The sequence below is a fragment of the Loxodonta africana genome, chromosome 11 (genome assembly GCF_030014295.1).
Source record: "Loxodonta africana isolate mLoxAfr1 chromosome 11, mLoxAfr1.hap2, whole genome shotgun sequence".
Classification (NCBI taxonomy): Eukaryota; Metazoa; Chordata; class Mammalia; order Proboscidea; family Elephantidae; genus Loxodonta; species Loxodonta africana.
Genome location: NC_087352.1, coordinates 3,613,944 through 3,632,383, shown reverse-complemented (window position 1 = coordinate 3,632,383; position 18,440 = coordinate 3,613,944). Strand labels below are relative to the sequence as shown.

At 59.0% G+C, this 18,440-nt stretch overlaps 1 protein-coding gene across 4 annotated transcripts in view; it reads right to left on the bottom strand.

The window, feature by feature from the left end:
- Nucleotides 1-728: 728 nt before the first annotated feature.
- ACTN4 (actinin alpha 4) overlaps nt 729-18,440 on the bottom strand; it is a 79,741-nt gene continuing 62,029 nt past the window's right edge. Inside the window, exons 9-22 of one of the 4 annotated variants that reach the window (XM_064293610.1) lie at nt 16,006-16,098; nt 14,206-14,436; nt 12,818-12,965; nt 9,233-9,383; nt 6,350-6,458; nt 6,031-6,171; nt 5,752-5,934; nt 5,522-5,656; nt 4,297-4,476; nt 3,296-3,442; nt 2,350-2,430; nt 1,975-2,040; nt 1,266-1,424; nt 877-1,170 (exon numbers count right to left, since the gene is read on the bottom strand). In XM_064293610.1, coding sequence (XP_064149680.1) covers nt 1,012-1,170; nt 1,266-1,424; nt 1,975-2,040; nt 2,350-2,430; nt 3,296-3,442; nt 4,297-4,476; nt 5,522-5,656; nt 5,752-5,934; nt 6,031-6,171; nt 6,350-6,458; nt 9,233-9,383; nt 12,818-12,965; nt 14,206-14,436; nt 16,006-16,098 — 1,983 coding nt within the window. In that variant the 3' untranslated portion in view covers nt 877-1,011. Of the gene's footprint in view, nt 1,171-1,265; nt 1,425-1,974; nt 2,041-2,349; nt 2,431-3,295; nt 3,443-4,296; nt 4,477-5,521; nt 5,657-5,751; nt 5,935-6,030; nt 6,172-6,349; nt 6,459-9,232; nt 9,384-12,817; nt 12,966-14,205; nt 14,437-16,005; nt 16,099-18,440 lie in introns of all 4 variants that reach the window. The other 3 variants (XM_064293609.1, XM_064293612.1, XM_064293611.1) reach the window with 3 other exon arrangements.

Below are 18,440 nucleotides of genomic sequence, written 5' to 3'. Positions count from 1 at the left end.
AAAAAAAAATGAGGGGGGAGGGGAGCAAAACCATCAACTACGAGGCAGCTGGGCCAGTGCCCACCCTCCACCTCAGGAGGGTCCCAGAGACCCCGCCTGACAGCAGCCAACAGTGGGAATTCAGTCAGGGCCGGGCGATGGGAGATCAGTTATGTCGTCATGACGAGCCAGGAGAGCCGGCAGAGATACGTTGCTAGGTGAATATATATTTATATAATAAATCCCTAAGTTAATAAAGTAAATAGTGATTCTCTGAAAGCTTTTCCTTTTTTTCAATAGTTTTCTTTCCTTTTTTTTTTTCTTTCTTTGTGGATTTTTTGCTTCTGTTTTTTTGTTTTTTTGGTCCTTAGAAAATCGGAGAGAGAAGCGAGTCCAGACAAGCAAGGCCAGGGCTGGTGGGGCGAGGCGGGGCTGGCTGCAAGCGCACCACACTCATGGCTGCAGACGGGCCCCTCCCTCCTGGCAGTCACAAACGATCCGGGGAGGCCAGGGGGAGTGGGGAGCTGGGGCAGGGGTCCCCTTTCCTATCGGTAACTGTGGGCGCCTCTCTGCTGGGCCCATCACCGGGCCGGCCTGGGTTCTTGGACAAGGCACGTAGGGCTTTGGCCTAGATGTGGGAGGCCTTGAAGGGACCTCGGGTCAGAGGGGGACCTGGGTGTGGAGGGGCATCCCCAGGGCATGAGGGGTCTTATTTTGCGTGGGGACCCAATGTTCCCTCCCCTTAGTTAAAAAAAAAAAAAAAAAAAAAAACCACACATCTGTATTTACCAGACCAGAAGCACTAACCCCAATAGTCTCGCTCACCCCTGGGGGTGGGGGAGAACCTCCTGGCCAACCAAGCGAGAGAGGAGAGAGCCTGCCCCAGCCCCTCCCTGCCCACCCCACCCACCCCCCAGAAAGGACTGACAGAGAGTGCTTTGCATAGATACAGAGTCAGAGGAGACGGATGGAGCCTGTCGCAGCAGCGGAGGCCGAGAGGAAGGGTTTGGTCAGGGTCTCCCCATGGGGGCCTCACAGGTCGCTCTCGCCGTACAGGGCCGTGGAGAAGGACTTGTAGTCGAGGGCGCCAGGCAGAGCGTCGGGGCCCTGGTAGGGCGCCATGCGGGCGATGCAGTACTCGGCCTGGTCGGGTGGCAGCTCTCGCCGCAGCTCCTCGGCGGTGATGAAGTTCTGGGGGCAGCAGGACCGGACTCTGAGGCACCACCCACCCACGCCACCGCCCAGTCCTGGCCACCATCTCCCTGTGCCCCGGGGCTCTGGCTTACCTTGTCCCCTGCCAGGACCTTGAAGGAGGCGATGACCTGGTCAGCTGTGTCTGTGTCGGTGGTCTCCCTGGACATGAAGTCGATGAAGGCTTGGAAGGTCACAAGGCCGCTGTGGTTGGGGTCAACCACGCTCATGATGCGGTTGAACTCGGCGTCACCCTGCGAGGTGGACGGGGGACAGGGAAGGGTGGCAAATGAGTGGGGCAGGGCAGCCAGGCCCGGCGGAGAGCAGGCCCGACCCCAGTGCTCGCTTCACGGCCGTCTTCTGGTGGCCTCGCCTGTCCTGGCTCCCGGGCTGACTGGCAGGCAGAGCTGCCTGCGCCCCCAGCCACAGGCTGGGACATGCCTTCTGCTCCCTCCCCTCCCAGGTCCTTTGGGAAGAGGGGGGGTTGGGTGTGGATCAAACAGGTCCACTGCTCCTCAGCCCTAGGCTCAAGGGTTAGCTCTGGAGGGTGGGGAAGAAAGAGAGAGAGAAAGAAGGAAAGGGAGAGAGCCAGGAGGACCACCCCTCCCTGGAGATCTAGGAAGGGAGGCGGGTGCAGGGAGTCATAGAGGGACCCCAGCCCAACGGGTGCAGCAGAGGAGGGGCCAGGCTCTGCCGCTGTGGCTAGGACTGTCCCTACGGACTGTCCCTGCGGACCCGGAGACTCCGGAGGTGGAGGGGGGTGGCAGGAGTGGCGGCGAGGTGGGGGAGGCAGGGACAGCGTACCAGGCTGTATCCTGTGGAGATAAGCAGAGCCCTGAAGTCATCGGCGTCCATGCTGCCCGTCTGCTTCTGCTCCAAGGACGCGGGCAGCAGAGGGGGCAGACCCAGAGAGGCCAGAGGGGCCCGCCCACGTGCACAGCAGGGGACAAGGACAGTGCCAGGAGCAGGGGAGACAGAGGTGGCCCCAAGAGACCAGGTAAGGGGAAGGTGTCCGGAAAGACACAGGGGCAGGGAGGAGGCCGAGAGCCGGTGACGTGGGACACACAATGGCAAGGGGTGGAATGGCGAGAGGGCGGGGGAGAGAGAAAGAGAGAGAAGGAGAGAAAGAAAGAGAAGAGCAGTTAATGCCAGGTCCACTGGGGCCCAGGAAGCGCATACCTGCCGGTCATTCTCCACGTCGTAGCCCAGGCTGATGAGGCAGGCCTTGAACTCCTCAGGCCCCAGCGCCCCAACATGGTCCTGCCAGGGCGTCCCGGTGAAGGTGTGCGGGAGGGTGGTGTGCAGGCCAGGCCGGCGGACAACAGCAGGGAGGGACGGGCCACATGCAGAGGGCAGGGGAGGGGGACACATGGGGGAGGGAAACACATAGTTAGAGGGCGACGTGGACAAGGTGATGACCAGGGATGGGGGAGGGGCAAGACACATCCAGAGCCGGGCCCCTTTCAGCTGCCTCCCTGCATGGCAGCCAGAGGCGGCCCCTCAGTCTGGCCTGGGCAGCTGCGGGGAGCTGAGTGATGCAGGATTGAGGATGGGGCCTCAGAGATCGGGAGGGGCCGGGGAAAGGCCTCGCCTCACCTTCAGGATTTGGGGTGGGAGGAAGGGGGTTGCAGCCCACCCTGCTCGAGACATGCGGGCCCCGGCCTGAGCAGAGCTGCAGATATACACGCACCCCGATGGAGGCTAGGGCTGACCACCGGGGCTGACCGCTGGAGTGGCAGGCTGGGCTGGGGACTGAGGCTCAGGGCCTTTACAAGGGCCTGTGGCAAGGTGAGTCTAGAGTCCCCAGACCCAATCGGAACCTTTAAGACGCCATGTGGGGGGGCCAACTCACAGGCCAGATCTAGCGTCTTGGCTGTGCCAGGACTTAATCTGTCCCAGCGTCTCAGTGGGCTGGTGAGGCTGCAGCCCCTTCCTGCTGTTGTGAGGCAGCTGTGCTGGGGGCCTCTCTGCTGGGAGTCAGCCACCAGGCCTCGGGCCTGCAGGCCCCTGTGTGCTGTGCCTGCTGCTCAGCCACGGGGATGTGAACGGACGGACAGATGCGAAGACGGGGGGAAGGGGAGCGGGATAGGACAGTGACACTGGGGAGGGGCAGAGGGCAGCTCACCTTGTCGAAGTGGTTGAAGGACGCCCGGAACTCCTGCATCTGCTCCTGGCTGATGCCCTTGGCGTCACGGGTAAGGATCTGGTTCTCCACCTCGTTGATGGTGCGGGCGATGGTGGTGAGCAGCTGCTCCCAGCCCACGCGGATGTGCTGGCAGGGAGGAGAGAGGGCACGTCTGCTTGCTGGCCCGGGCGGGGGCACCGGGAATACTGGAAACATGGCTGAGGGGGGCTTGGGAAGGGGGCTCTGTGCTGGTTCCCCTCCCGCGAGGGGGTGGCCTGGAGCCTCCTTCTTTCCCCAGCAGGCATCCAGCCTCATGTCCTCCTGCATATCTCGTCTACACAGGAGACAAGGCCAAGGCACCCTCATCTTAGATCGCCTGTCTCCTTGCCCCCGGCCAACAAGCAGGGTTCCAGTCACTGTAGTATACATCCCAGGGACTGATATAGGACAGGGGCTGGGACCCCGGACACTTGTGCCAGGACCTCGCTGCAAACTTCTAGAGGTGTGCTGGTAAATGGTTAGCAGCTGGCTCTCCGGGGGAAGCAACCACCCCGGTTTTGTGGCATTTGCTGGCTTGCATGGTGTACCTGGAAAATACTCCCACCATGGACAGTTTCAGGCTAACAATAACATCAACCAGATTGCAAAATTCCTACGACTTTAACAGCCGGCTCTTGCAAGCTGGAGAGAGCTGAGCCCACACGTGTTGGGTAGACTTGACGCCTAAGTGGGGGCAAGTACCGTCTCCATGGCCCCCAGGTGGGCTTGTCCTGAGAGGTTCGCTATTGGGGTGATGGGAGGGCACAGGAGGGAAATGGTGGTTTTTACAGAACATGCAAACATGCTGATGGAGCCTTTTCAGCCATTTCGGGGCAGAGTAAAATAGGAGATGTGGCAAAGAGCAGCCAGGTCTCGTGTCTATGGGACACGTAGCGTTTTCTAGTGAGGAACCCCTTCTGGCTGCCACAGGAAGCCAGGGCCATGCGTGACCCTCGCCATACCTCCATGGTGTAATTGGTATGCTTGTTGTCGAAGATGAGGGCCTCCTGGATGAGCTGGTGCTGCTGCTCCAGCAGGTCCAGGTTCGGCTTGTAGTCCACAATGCTCCGCTCATACTGCTTGAGGTGATTCAGCTGGTCCTCCAGGGTACCGTTCATCTCGATGGAAATGCGCCCGATTTCCTGCACAGAGGGCGGTGCAGGCGGGGGAGGCAGGTGAGGCTGCGGAAGGCCCTCCACCTCAACCAGCCACCACAAGAAGCCCCTCAGGTTATTGTCGGGCTTCCTGCCAGGGTCCCCTCTAGCCTGGGGCCTCTGCCCATGAGCTCCCACAGCCTGGAAGGCCTGCTGCTCTCTGTTGGTCCCTCCACTGCTGCCCCCTAGTGGTAAAAGCAGCCATGACCGAGAGCCTTTCCAGGCCAAGCGCATATATGCCTGTAAAGCAGGCCACATTGGGAGGCCTGGTGGACAGGTATGGCTGGAGCTGTGGAGGCTGAGGCCTAAAGAGGGTAACTTATTACAGTAAGAGGCAGAGTCGGGATGCGGGCCCAGGCCTGGCTGGCTTCAGAACCTGTGCCCCTGACCACACATGCCCCACGCCCTCGGCTCCCAACATCAGGGTGTGCTGCATTGTCAGCACTGAGCCATGGGGCTGACCTGCTTGGCACCTATGATCCCACTCACGAGCTGTTGTGAGCTGGAACAGGGCTGTTCCCTGTCAGCCCAGTGTCTGGTATGTGGTGAGCACTTGGTCAGCGTGGCCGGAGTTACTCTCAGCATCGTGACTGTGTGATGAGGGGCATGCTGGGAGGCCCTGCTCTGACCCTCTATTCACAAGCAGGGCCCAAACCTGTCTGCCACAGAGCAGTGCACAGAAAGTACTTGCTGATGGACTGAACGGAGTAGCTATTTCCATCCACATCTTGGAGATAAGAGAGCTGAGGATCAGAGGTCAAACTACTGGAGTCAGTCACGGGTCAAGGGCAGAGCTGAGGCTCAAACCCACATCCATCAGACACCTCAGCCTGGTCTCCCTCTAGACGGCACTGCTGTTTTTATCCTATAATTTCGCTGGCCCCCCTAGTTCCACAAGGCGATCAAGGCTGGTGGGAGTCAGGAACCCAGGCCCAACAGACCTCCAAGACCACTGGGCCCACGGAGCACCCAGTGGGGCCTCGACATACACGCTCGGTTCAAGGTGCTGCCTGGGCAGGGCAGGGGGCCTCACCTCCATCTTGGTCTGGATCCAGGGCCCCACGATGTTGGCCTGGCTGGCGAACTGGCGGCGGAGGTGCTCGTTGGACTGCTGTTTGCTCTGCTCCTCCAGGAGGGCCTGGTCCCGCTTTGGCACCAGCTGCTGCACCTGGGGGGCAGCGGGCATGTGGTGTGGATGCAATCAGGGAGGTGCCCCGCCAGACCGGCCCGGCCCTAGCCCCTGCCTGCTGGGCCCCAGCCCACCTTCTCCCACTTGGAGTTGATGATCTGGGGGGTGACGGTGGTGTAGGGGTTGCTGCCCGACAGCTTGATGTGGTTGCTCTCAGCGACCCTCTGGGCCTCCTTGTGGATGGCCAGGATGGCCTCCCGCTCCTTGTCGGCGTCTGGCAGGGTCGACTTGAACTGGTCGTGGGCTGAGATCAGGCCCTGGGGGAGAAAGGTGCCTGAGAGGGGCTGCCCAGCCGGAGCCGGGGGCGGGGGGGGGGTGCCGTGAGCCGGGGTGGGGTGGGGGACCGGGCAGACCTCAATTTCCTCGATGGTATGGACGATGAACATGTCCTGCAGGTCCTCCATGGCGCTCTCCATCCAGTTGTTGAAGGGGGCTGCCCGCTTGGCGTACTCCAGGTGCAGCTGGTCGATGGTCTCCAGCTGCTTCTCTGTTTTCTGTGTGTGGTGGGGAGGAGAGAGGGGCAGTCAGTCAGCGAGCAGGAGGTGGGCCACAAGGGTGGGGCAGAGGGTCAGAGAGGGTCCCCTCTGGGTAGGTAAGGGTCTGGGCTCCCTGGTCCACACCAACCCAAAAGGCAGCAGGCCCAGGACTCTCTGGGGACACCTCCCGCCTCACCTCCAGGGCTTCCCTGCGACTGTGGGTTAGAGAGCCCAGGGCGTCCCACTGGTCGCAGATCTTCTGGCACCGCGTGTTGACGTTGTGGGAGTCGTAGTAATCCAGTTCGCTGTGGGCCAGGGCAGAGAGCCGTGAGACCCCAGGATCCAAAGACCCAGCATGGCGCAGGCGGGGTTGTGCTGGGACCCACCCGACCAGGCACTCAGGGATGGTGAACTCTCAAGGATGTCAGTTAGCGAGCCTCCTCCTGCTGCGGCCCACAGCACCCCGGGGGTGGGATGGTGGTAACAGAGGGCAGGGTTCCTTCCACGCATCCCCTTCACGATTCGTTCTGCCCTGCCAGCTAGCTCCCGGAGTGTGGGCCCTGAACCACAGCTGGTATGCGCGCTTTTTAATTTAAATAAAGTCTAGCAGAGCGCAGTGGTTAATAGAACGGGCTCCAGAGCCAGATTCCCTAGGTTTGAATTCTGGTTCTATCATTTTCTAGCTGTGTGTCCCTGGATGAGTGAATCCCCTATTCTGAATACCTCAGTTTTCTCATCTGTGAAATAGGGATAGAGTTATGGTGGGGAGCAGATTAATTAGTGCATGTAAAGTGCTTAAAACCCATTGCTGTCCAGTGGATTCCGACTCAGCAGTCATGAAGAACAGCCGATCTGCCCCACAGGGTTTCGAAGGAGTGGCTGGTGGGTTTAAACTGCCAACCTTTTGGTTAGCTGCCGAGCTCTTAAACACGGCGCCACCAAGGCTCCTTCCACAACGAGTCGGAACCAACTTGATGGCAGTGGGTTTGGGTTTTGGTTAAAATGCTTAGAACAGTGCTTGGCACCCAGTGAGTGCAAGTAGCAACAGCTATTTATTTAAGACTGCATTTATTTTAACGGGTATTAAAAACACATATATAACTACCCTGCAAACTTTATGATTTCTTAGCCTCATTCTAAGCAATCTACATTAAAAAAAAGTTAAGGAAAAAAACACATAAGGTAAGCAGCAGTATGTTCTTAGTTGCCATTGAGTCAATTCCGACTCATGGCGACCCTGTGGGGTGTTCAGCTGTGACCTTTCGGAAGCAGATCTCCAGGTCTGTCTCCTGAGGTGCCTCTGGGTAGGTGTGAACAGCCAACCTTCAGGCTAGTAGTGGAGGGCTTAACCATGTGCACCATTCAGGGACTCCAGCTAGTGGTATGGGTACTCTCATTGGTCCTGGTCCCCACCTCCACTGACATGTCCCTGCCCTTCCATTCCTATCATCAGCTCCAGGGTCCCGGTCTCTGGGGTCCAGACATCTGGACACTCTTAGCAGCACGGTCCAGGAGTCACAGGACAGGAAGGAGCCTTGCGGGTGGGGAGCAGGGAACACCATAGGGAACGCAGGGATCAGGTGGCATCGCCTGCCTGATGAGAAGGGGCAGGCAGCCCTAGGTGCCTGGGAAGGCAGGCAGGGCTGGGGGAGGACAGCAAGGCTGGGCTCTGCCTGTCTCAACCACTCTCTAGCTGTGTGAGGCCAGGCAAGCTCCTTGGCCTCTCTGTGCCTCGGCTGCCCCTCTGTGCAGGTGGCTGGGAGTAAAGGAGCTGGCCCAAGTGGGGCAGTGAGTGCTGTGAGCATCTATTGACACCGTAAGTCCAGGCTCAGCCAGGTTGCCCACCAGGCTCGCCCTGGGCTCGTGGCCCTCAGACTCACCCTTGAGGGGATGAAGAGCACCCCAAACAGCCCCCTTTCTTTCCTCCAGGGCCATGTACAGAAAGCTGCTTTGAGTGACTACCTGTTCCCCAGCTCAGGCTAATGGGTTTCATATGGCTGCTCCCCAGTGCTTGAGAGGCTGGCCTAGAATTTATTCCAAGTCTGCTTCCAACCAGCTTCCAGAGGCACCCCCAGGAAACTGGGAGACCTGCCCTCGCCCCACCATTTCCCTGAGGGTGTCGGCATCTGTTGGCCACATCCTCAGCCTAGGCATGCCTGGGTGCAGGGCCCTGATCCTAGGAGTGCCTGCAGAACCCCAAGGGAGACCCCCAGTGGTACCCAGCAGGGAGGCTGTGGGTCCCAGTCCCTGGTGCCTCCGCATCCCTGTGAGCACATGGGGAGCCCACAGCAGCAGGCAGTGGGGAGCTGAGTCAGGGAGGAAACAGGCCCTGCCAGCGTGGGCTCTCGCGGGCATCATGGGTGAGCACCAGCCCTGTAGGGATGAGCGGGGCTCAGTTAAGTGTGGTGGGGAGGGGGCGTCTGTGGAAAGGGCGGTTCCAGCCAAGGATCCTATTTTTGAGCAGACGGCTATTTTGGGAGCCCTGCCTCCCTCCGGGGCTGTGGATTTTCCATGAAGTAACAGCCTGGGCCTCCCACTCGGCCCTCCCTGCTGCTGGCCACTGCGCTGGCGGAACAAGGCCCCATTCACTGGCTCCGGAGGCTCAGTGTACTAATTGTGTGCACAAGTTTATCTGACTGGGGCGGGGAGGGAGGGAAAGGAACCTGGCTGCCTGGAAGCTCTCACAATCAGTGTATTCTGAGCGAGCGAGAGGGACGGGGCCGGGCAGAACAATGGGCTCACTGTGCGGCCGGCTCCCCGAAGGAGGAGTGGGTGGGGGCAGTGGGGGCCGGACTGCCCATCCCATCTGCAGGCAGGGATTAGGAGCCCCAGGGACCCCTAAAGCCCGAGGAATCAGGGCCATCCCTCTGCCGGGAGCATAGAGATCCCGTTATGTGGCTCATCCAGGCTGGGCCAAAGGCACAGTCCCACAGCCCGTTGTAGGCACCCGCAAGGAGCAGGTGGACACGGGGAAGGCTGGGGGTCCATGCCAGGTCCTGACGCAGGCTGGACCTGGGGTGCTCAGGCAGGGCACCGGAAGGGCAGTGGGTGGCAGAGGGGCTCATGAGCCCACACGTACTTGAGCTCCTGGGCAATGGCCGCTATCTGCTCCACGCGGTCCTGGTGTGCGGCCAGGTCGCTCTCAAAGGCCTCATGCTTGCGGATGAGGGCTTTGATGTCCGACAGGGTGGCCGTCTCATAGTCCCGGTGCTTCAGCATGGCCTCCTTCCCTGGGGAGGGGGCCGAGAGTGGGTGAGCTCAGACAACAGCAGCTGGGACGGCAGGGCAGCCGGAGTCTAGAGCCTTGGGGCTGTCAGGCTGGAGGGAGACTATGGTGGGAAAACCCAACATTCTCCTCACCATGGACGGTGCCACAAAGGGTAGAAATTCCCTGGGACCTTCTTCCTTGCCCCCTGGGGCTTCTTATCCCAGCTGTGGCCTGCATGGAGCTGGGCGATGCCTTGGGGCCAGGGACAGACACTCCAGATCAACCTACGTGTTCTAAGCTCAGCATACCTTCTTGGGAAGAAGCCCCAAGAACTGGACCATGGGACCATGGCCAGAGTCAGACACCACTTCTGGAGGGCGGTGCTGTGTATGGAGGAGCAGCTGGGGCTAAAGCCCACGCTTCAGTAGGGCTGGGGAGGGGGTGCCTTGCAGTCAGGGTTTCCCGGAAGCCTGCCCTGTGCCTGCACCCTGGCTCCTGAGGCTGGGTGGTGGCCCTATCACACATCTACAGGCCATGCCCTGCACTAAGGCTTCACGTGTGCAGTGCGGCAGAGCCCACTCACCAGGCCCTTTGAAGGAAGCAGAGAACACTGTTATTAGCCCTGGAGCCTGACTGATTACACAGCCCAGCACAAGGGCTCAAGTAAGCCTGACAAGCAAGCGAAGGCATTACGGAGAGCCCAGGGGAAAACTCCAGCCTGGGAAGAAGGAGCTGGGACGCTGGCTCCTAAAGGGGCCCTGCTTCAAGTAAGCCACACTGGGCTACCCTGGGAGGGGCTGGTAGTTCAGAGACCCCTCTCCTCACCTCTGCAAAGGCACCAGGGTAGCTGACCACCAGCCGCCCAGCCCGGGCACTGAGGGGGTCAGACAGCACCGTTGTTTCCGTCTTTGTAAAGGGGGTGAACACCAGCACCTACGCTGCGTGGGTCCAGGCTCAGGTTCCAGTGCCCGAGAAGGGTGGGCATGCAGCCGGTCCTAGCCTCACCTCGGCCACTCAAGGCTCCTTGGTCCAACACCACCACCCAGCCCCGGAACAGGGCTTGCCGCCCAGGCCTCAGGCAGGAAGCTTAACCACAAAGGCAAGCTTGCAATTCCCCTCTCCAAATTGCTTTCTCCCGAGGGTGGGAACCAGGAAGAGTAGATTACTACCCTCTCTACCTTGGCGGGGTTTCAGCAGGGGCTCCGGCCAGCCAGGGGCGGACCGGGCGGAGCAGGGCATGGCCCATGGCTGCCCCGGATTAAGCCAAGCGGCAGCCAGAAAGGGCATGGGGGGTCGTTTGTTTTTTTTCCCCAGACAATCCAAGTCCCTCTGGGAAGCATCCACAGGGACCCTTGCCTTTGTAGGCTGTGGGGAGAATGGTGAGGGGCTGGAGTAATGGTGACTCAAGCCAGCCCTCTGAGCCCTCACCCCCAAGGGCTGAGGACCCCAGGGGTCCAGAGGGGCTGGGGGGGGGCTCATGGCCCAGCCTCCTCTGTCCTCCATTTCTGCACAGTTGGGTGGCCCAGAGGACAGAGGTCTTGAGAATGAGAGTGAACATGCCTGTCTGGGGGATCCAGGCAGACGAGAGGGGCAGGACAAGATGCCAGAGCACCTGTAGGGGAGGCAGACACCGGGCAGGGCTGGGGCAGGGGCATGGCCTAAGACTGACCCGACTTCAACCGCCTTCAGGTGTCCTTCCCAGGGAAGGTACTCTGGTGGGCATGCCCACACTCCTCAGCCTCAGGATACCACCCTCCCAGGCTCTGTCAGCCCCCCGGGTGGGACTGGAGAGCTGACTGCTTGGGCCATGATGGGCCCCAGAAGGGAAATCCACAGGGATGACGCCAAGAGCCCGTGGAAGGACAGAGCTGTGACATGGATAAGGCAGGAGGAGATCGCAGTCTGAGCATGGGATGAGGATTCTGGAAAATCCAGCTAGTGCCCAAGGCCCTTTGTCAAGAGAGATGTAACAGTGTGCTGGCCTGTGGGCTCCCAGGGCAGCAACCTTATCTACTTGAGAAACTACTGTGCATAGGGCCTGGCACAGAGGCTCAAGAGATGTTTGTTGATTGAATGAATGAATGAGCAAAAAAAACCTAAATGCTCCCTCCCAAGACGACATCAGAGCTAACTCCCCCTCCTCCAGAGGCGCCATTTCTGCAAGGCACGAGGGAGGTGCCTGCGGCCCCGGCCCAGCCTGACCCTTGCTCACCTCCCCGCTGGCCTCTTCCCATCTGCATTCTTTCCCTGGCACGGGAGGGATTAGCGTACTGCTCTGGGTCTGGCAGCTGCTGCTGGAGGACAGCCGGGCTGGGCCATCTGGCTAATGTCAGGAAGGCATGAAGCTGGGCCACAGCCAGGGACAGAGGGGTGAGGTGAGCCCAGGTCTGCAGACCATGCTGAGGACAGTGAGGGCTCCACAGGGGACCCTCAGCACCCAGCCAGAGAACTGGGGCTGCCTGCCCGAACAGCTGGGTGGGAGGGGGCTAGAGCCCCCGGAGGCTCAGTGAGGCTCCCATTGTGGGAGGGGTGGGGGTGGGAAGGACGAGAAACCACACTGCCACCCCAGGAAGTGTGAAATCAGCTGGGCAGAGTGAGGCAGGTGGGGCAGAGGAGACACAGCTGGGCAGGAGCAGGCAGAGGCAGGACAGGGACTCCTGGGGGTGACTCTCAGCTTTCCCAGGCACTGGACATTTCTGAGGGCTTTCAGAGCCCCGGGATCTGGAGTCTCAGCGTGGTGTGAGTCCAGACCCAGGGCCAGGGACGTGATGGAATTCAACATCCCACGCCAAAGGAACAGGCAGCTGCAGAGCTGCCGAGAAACGGAAGTCAGAGCTGCCCTTTTGGGAGAAGCCATCTCCCAGGGAGGGCCAGGCCCCCAAAAGCCGTCTCTGGGACAGGAGAGAAGATGAGAAGGTGCATTCAGGCTGACCACACCACTGAGGGTGGCAGAGAGGAAGCTCCTTCCAGTACGGGCTCTTGAGCATGGAGAAAAACCCGTGATCACAGAGGTGTGGAGAGAGGAGGCAGACACAGGGTGCTGGAGGTGGGAGAGCCTGCCCACACACCTGCCCAGGTTTGGGAGGGGAGCCCTGTTTCCAGGGAAGGCGGGACGCAGTGGACATGCACAGGGGTCACTTCCCCAAAGAGCTGGGACGGAGCTCAGCTGAGGTCCTCATGACTGATGTTTAATAAACCAAGCAGGGGCAGAGTAGACTGGGCAATGAAGAAGGTCCGGTACCAAGCTGTCCCTCACTGCCTGTGGCTGGACAAACCCAAGGCAGCACTTCTCACATTCAAGTCCCCACGAGGCACGAAAAGTGGCCTAACAAACAGGTCCGATGCAAGGAGGGCAGTGTGTGTGTGTGCGTGTGTGCGCACGTGTGTGTGTGAGAGTGTGTGAGTGTGAAAGAGAGAGAGAGAGGAGGGAGGGAGCAGGGAGCTCGGAGGCCATACCATCGGTCCAGGCCTCATGGATGGAGGCTTTCTGCCGGAACTTCTCCGCCAGGTGATCAAGCCGCTCCAGCCTACGGATCTCATTCAGCAGCCACTCCTCGTAGCCCTTCTCGGCCTGTTCCAGGTGCTGCCAGCCATTGTTGATGTCCTGTGGGGACAGCAAGAGGGCAGGCTATCATGGGGAGCCAGGGCACCTAGCAGGGAGAGACTCCCCAGGAATGCTGAAGGACAGGCGGCCAACATGGGCTGGGGTCACACCTATCCCTCCTTTGCTATATCCCTGCACCCCGATGAGCCATGCACACGGCAGGTACATCGGTTCTTTTGGACTGAATGAGTGAATGGGTAAATGAATGAATGCATGCATCGTGGACAGAGCTGATGAGAGCCAGACAGTGACTGCTCTGGGCGTATCACCCCTCCCTCAGGAAGAGGGCATACAACACTTGGTGGTCCTGGAGTCACGGGAGACTGGGGTTGCAAATTCAAACGGTAAGCTAGAAAAGGGATGGGTATGAAACCCTAGGTGTGAAACCACAGCGGGTGGGAGGAGGTGACAAAGCGTGAAGCTCACCCTCCAGCCCACCCCACCGCTCTCAGAGCCCCAAAGGCTGTGCACGCTAGTTAAGAAAGGCCATGCTCACTGGTGGATGGACAAAGCGGGATGGATTCGCACAGTGGAATACCACTCAGCCTTAAATAGAAACAAGTCCCGATGCTTGCTGTAACACACGGGTGAACCTTGAAGAAATTACCTGAGCAAAGAAAGTCAGGCTCTAAAGGACAAACCCCATATGATTCCACTTAAACATGGAATGCTCACAACAGACAAACGCACAGAGATACATCAGTGGTTCCGAGGGGCTGGGGGGCATGGGCTGTTGCTTGTGGGCACGGGGTTTTTCTTTGGGGTGATGGGAAGCTTTTGGGAATAGTCAGTGCTGATGGCTGCACAATACGGTGAAGGGAATTAACGTCAGAGAATTGTGCACTTACAAAAACAACTTTTTTTTGCTGTACAGTAAAAAACCTGTGAGAGCCATAACTCGACAGGATGGCCTTGGTTTTCTGGATCTCGCAAGTTTGCCGCCTTTGACAGGGTGTAGTCTTACTGCTTTCCTAGCATTTGCTTTAATGGAAAATATTTGTGTTTTCCTTCTCTGACAGGTTTCTACCTTACACAGGTTCTGGCTTTTGCAGGTTTTACTGTATATATTTTTACCATGATAAAATAGAAAAAAGACAAGACAAACTATGCTGGCCAAACAGTGAGTCTGTGGGCAGTTCTGGAGCTGTCTCTCTTGTCCTGACCCCACCCCTGGGCCCTGGCCCCGCCCCTTCCCTGACCCCCCCCCCGGCCCCACCCCTGACCCCGGCCCCGCCCTCACCGAGACCATCTTGCCCTCAGAGGGCATGAAGGCTGGCCGGTTGCTGAGGCGCAGCTTGGTCTGCAGCGTGTTGAAGTTGATCTCCAGCTGGCACTTCTCCTGCACCTTAGGCGGCTTGTGGACACGCCGGTAGTCACGGAAGTCCTCCAGCTTCTGCTGCATCTCCTGGATGGTCTTCTGGGGCACGCGGTCCTCCAGCCATGGGATGGTGCGCCGGATCCACTCCAGGAGCTGCAGGCCCACAGGAAGCCATGGGGGCCTCTGCAGGGAGCCCTCTGAGTGCTAACATGGCCACCCCAGGTTCACGGGCCACAAGTCCCTGGGTCTCCGAGGGCCCCGGCTTGGAGACCCCCTGTGCTTCCCAGCCCCATTGCTCCACGATTCCCACTGCTCTTCTCTGACTACTTCCTTTTGGGCCTTGGCCCTTGGGCTTCCTTCTCCTCACATCTAAGGGCTGCCTCAGCTGAAGAGCCCTCCTCGGAAGGCCCCACCACCACCCGCTATCACACGACCAGCTGTCCCCATCTTCATAGAGCCCAGCATGGCTGAGATGGCTTGTTCCCTCGATCATTGACTGGGAGCGCCCGCCTCAAGGGCAGGGACAGGGACCCGGGCCGGCTTCACTCTGGGACAGCCGGCGCCCTGCACGGGGCCTGGGACATGAAAAATGAGTTGACACCTATTTTTATAAGCCACTCAGATCTTTGATGGAGTGAGGTAGGGTATAAACCAGCAAACACCCTGCAAGTTCTAGACCAATTCCAGGAAAGTCCAGCCAGCTGTCTTCTGGTATAGAGGTGTCCAGAGGGGTGGCTTCCAAGTGCCATCACTGGCAAAATGAGAAAACCCAGGGCGAGGCACCCAAGTGTGCATACATCTTGATGTGTGGGGCCAGCTGCCCTTTCCTGGGGAGAGCTGTCACTCCATGAATACAGCCTTTTTACTTTTCTTGGTGTTACAAATGATGGTGATAATAGATGGTCGCTTTTTCAACATCTTTAACTTGGCAAAATAAAAAGCTGGCAACCCTAGGCTGGCTGTTAAATACTTTCTCAAATTTTCCTAGTCCATGAAATCCCAAAGTCTGGGAACCACTGGTCTAAGACTAGTTTTTAAACTACGACTCTCAGGGCATGTAAGCTGTCTTCATCCTTTAAATACAAAAATTTTAAGGCAGAGAAGACTCTAGAAGAGATAGACTGATCACCCACATTCCCGACTGAAGTTAAGGGTTCAGGTTTGGGGTGGAACCACCTGGCTGGAATCCCAGCTCTCTGTGCCTGACCCTCTCTGGGTCTCAGTTTACTCACTCGTAAAACGGGCCTAACACAAGTTCCCCTCTCAGGGATGCTGTAGGCTGAGCAGACCCTGCTCGTGAAGTGCCTGGCACAGGGCCCACCGTGACAAACTGCAGCCACGTCTGTCACTGTGCCAGCTTTCCGCCCTCACTGATTACTCTCTCCAGGGGCAGGGCATGGGAACGTGAATGTTCAGAAAGCTCCCCAGATGGTTCTGAAGCAGTAGGGTGTTCAGGAAACTGTCCTGGAGTAAGAACCCAGGCGGGAGACCCCAGAGCCAGCTGGCATGGTGGCCCGCTGGCCTGACCTTGTGAAACCAGCCTGAAAGTCACATACTGGCTCCCTCAAACTCCAATCTTATAACCTTCCGACTTTGGAAAGTCTCACTGCCACACCCACTGTCCCCTCTGCAGGTGTCACGTGGCCTCTGGCCAAGGATAACCAGGAGCTGACCTGAGTTTTGAGCTCGGGCAGGGCCACTGGGGGGTGGGAGGACACTTACATCGCTGGCCAGCTTCTCGTAATCTTCCATCAGGTGCTCATTCTCCTGATTGACAGCCAGCACCTTGCAGATCCGGTTGGCAGCGGTCTCAGCCTGGGGGTGGGGAGCACACAGTCAGGGCTGCCTGGGGGCTGGAGACCCTCCCTCCTGACAGGCATGTCCCTTGAAAGCTGGCTCATTTGTGACCCACAGAGAACTCCCCAGAGAGGCAGGGACAGGAAGAATAGCCCCAGCGAGCAGCCCGTGTTCTGATAGGCCTCACTGGAGTCCTAGGAGCTTGCTACAAAACGCCCCTGGCCCAGAGAGCTGGGACTCTCAGCTATCTCGAACCCTGGAAGTGCTTAGGAAATGGATCAACAGGTCACCTAGTGCCCCACAAAGAGCAGGGCTAGGTGAGGCTTGGTGGGATCTGCTGCATAGGCCAAGACCTTCAAGAATCTCCCCTTGGGTGGAAGGCAGACTGCAGAGAGGCAAAGAGCTGGAGGTGGGGGACAGAGGTTGGGAGGGTACAGGTGCCACCCAGGGAGGAGCCTGGGGGCCCGTGCACAAGCAGGGTGCACTTGAACCCCTCCTGTCGATGGGTGCTCATGTGGGCAGAACCACAGTCCATGGGGCAGAAGGGAGTCAGGCATGGTGGAGGCAGAGGCGGAGTTTCTGCCCCAGAAGCATGGGAGGGTCCCCTGCCTTGTCTGGCTGGGGGGAAGCACAGGTGCAGAGGGGGTGGGGGTGCCACACTGAGGGAGGAGAGGCCAGGTACCTTTCAGGAAGCACAGAAAGGGTCCAAGAGGAGGAGTTGGAACGGCAACAGAACAGGAACAGAAAGAGTGAGGAGGGTCTACAGAGTGATGGGGAGGAAAACAGAACGGCTAGGGAGACGGCTCCAGACCCAGCTGTTACAGGCACCGACACCAGCCTCTCCCGTCCACACCGAACCCTGGGCAGGCGTGGAGGGGAGTGCAGCCAGCCAAGGATTGTGCACAAATGCACGCACGCACACACACTACGTCACGCAGCAGGAACACGGCAAGGGCCACGGGCAGTACTCCTCAGTGGGAGGCCTAGGGGGGCCTCAGCCGATGAACATCCAGCCAAGGCCACGGGTTGTAGGGGCGTCGTCACTGGGGTTTGTCTCTGTCCCCTAAGTGGGTGGAGACAACTAGCAGCTCAAGCTCAAAACTACTCTGCTGGGCAGACCCGCTGAGTGAGCCGGAGGGGGGTGCTTCGCGTCACTGCTAAGCTCAGGGCTTGGTGCATTTTAGGTGCTCAGGGCTGGTGAATAAATGAGTGCATAGAGGTGATGTCTTGGTGACTGAACTACGAGGAAGGAGCAGGCGTATTTGGTGCTAGGCCTGGTGGTTCACCCGGCAGCTGTAAAACAAACGAGCCCCTAGCGCTCTCTGAAAAGACTGGATTGAGCTTCTGTGAAAGTGACAGTGACTGTAACACAAAGCTTACGAGGCTATCCCAGAGGTCAGCGCAGGCCTGGGGGAGCTGAACCCGGCCTTTTTCTTCATGGTGGGCCAGCTCCCAACAGGCTGGTCTTGACTGCCTCCCACACAAGCGGTCCAACCAGCCTGATGGGCCCAGCCAAGATAAAAACTTAAAAAAAACCATTGTCACTGAGTCAATTCCGACTCATAGTGACCCTACAGAACAGAGTACAGCTGCCCTCACAGGGTTTCCAAGGAGTAGCTAGTGGATTTGAACTGCTGATGTTTTGGTTAGCAGCTGAGCTCTTAACCACTGCGCCACGAGGGATCCCTTCTGGGCCCAACCACCTCAAAACCTTCCCACCTGTACCCACTCTCATAAAGTCCTCAGGACCCCTCCACCACCACACCAGGGCTCAGCAACAAGCAGAGGAGGGCAGTCTGGGGACAAGAAGGGTACACGTGGCCAGGGCAATGTGCTGAGCAAGGAGCTGGCTTGGGGCCCCACAGCCCAGAGGGCTGAATCTAGTGGCAAACATGCTGTTAGTTGGGGTGTGTGGTGAGGCATCTTCCATCACTGCCCACACCCACCCTGCCTTCCTATTAGGGTGAGGGTCCTCCCTCACCCCACCTGTGCCTTCTAGCAGAACACTCCACACACAAGCTCCAATCACACGCTTGGCAGGTGGGTGAAGAGCTACGACACGCTGGTCTACCCGGCCCACGGCGGCCACAGAGCTGGGAAGAACCACCTCCCCCTCCCCCCGCTGGCTCGCAGGGTACCCCTACAGGCTGCAACTACGGCTCCCAGCGAGCCTGGCGCTTACGAAGCACCTGGTCTCTGTCAGGCGCTGTTCTAAGCTGGCTGTCTTATGAGCTCATGGGAACACTGAAGTCAAACAACTGTGTAAGGTCACCCTGATGGACCTGGCCCTGAGGAAGCTGGTCCACAGAGGGCAGCAGGGACAGTCCTCGTCCTGTGACTTCAGGAGTGGCTCTCTGCCT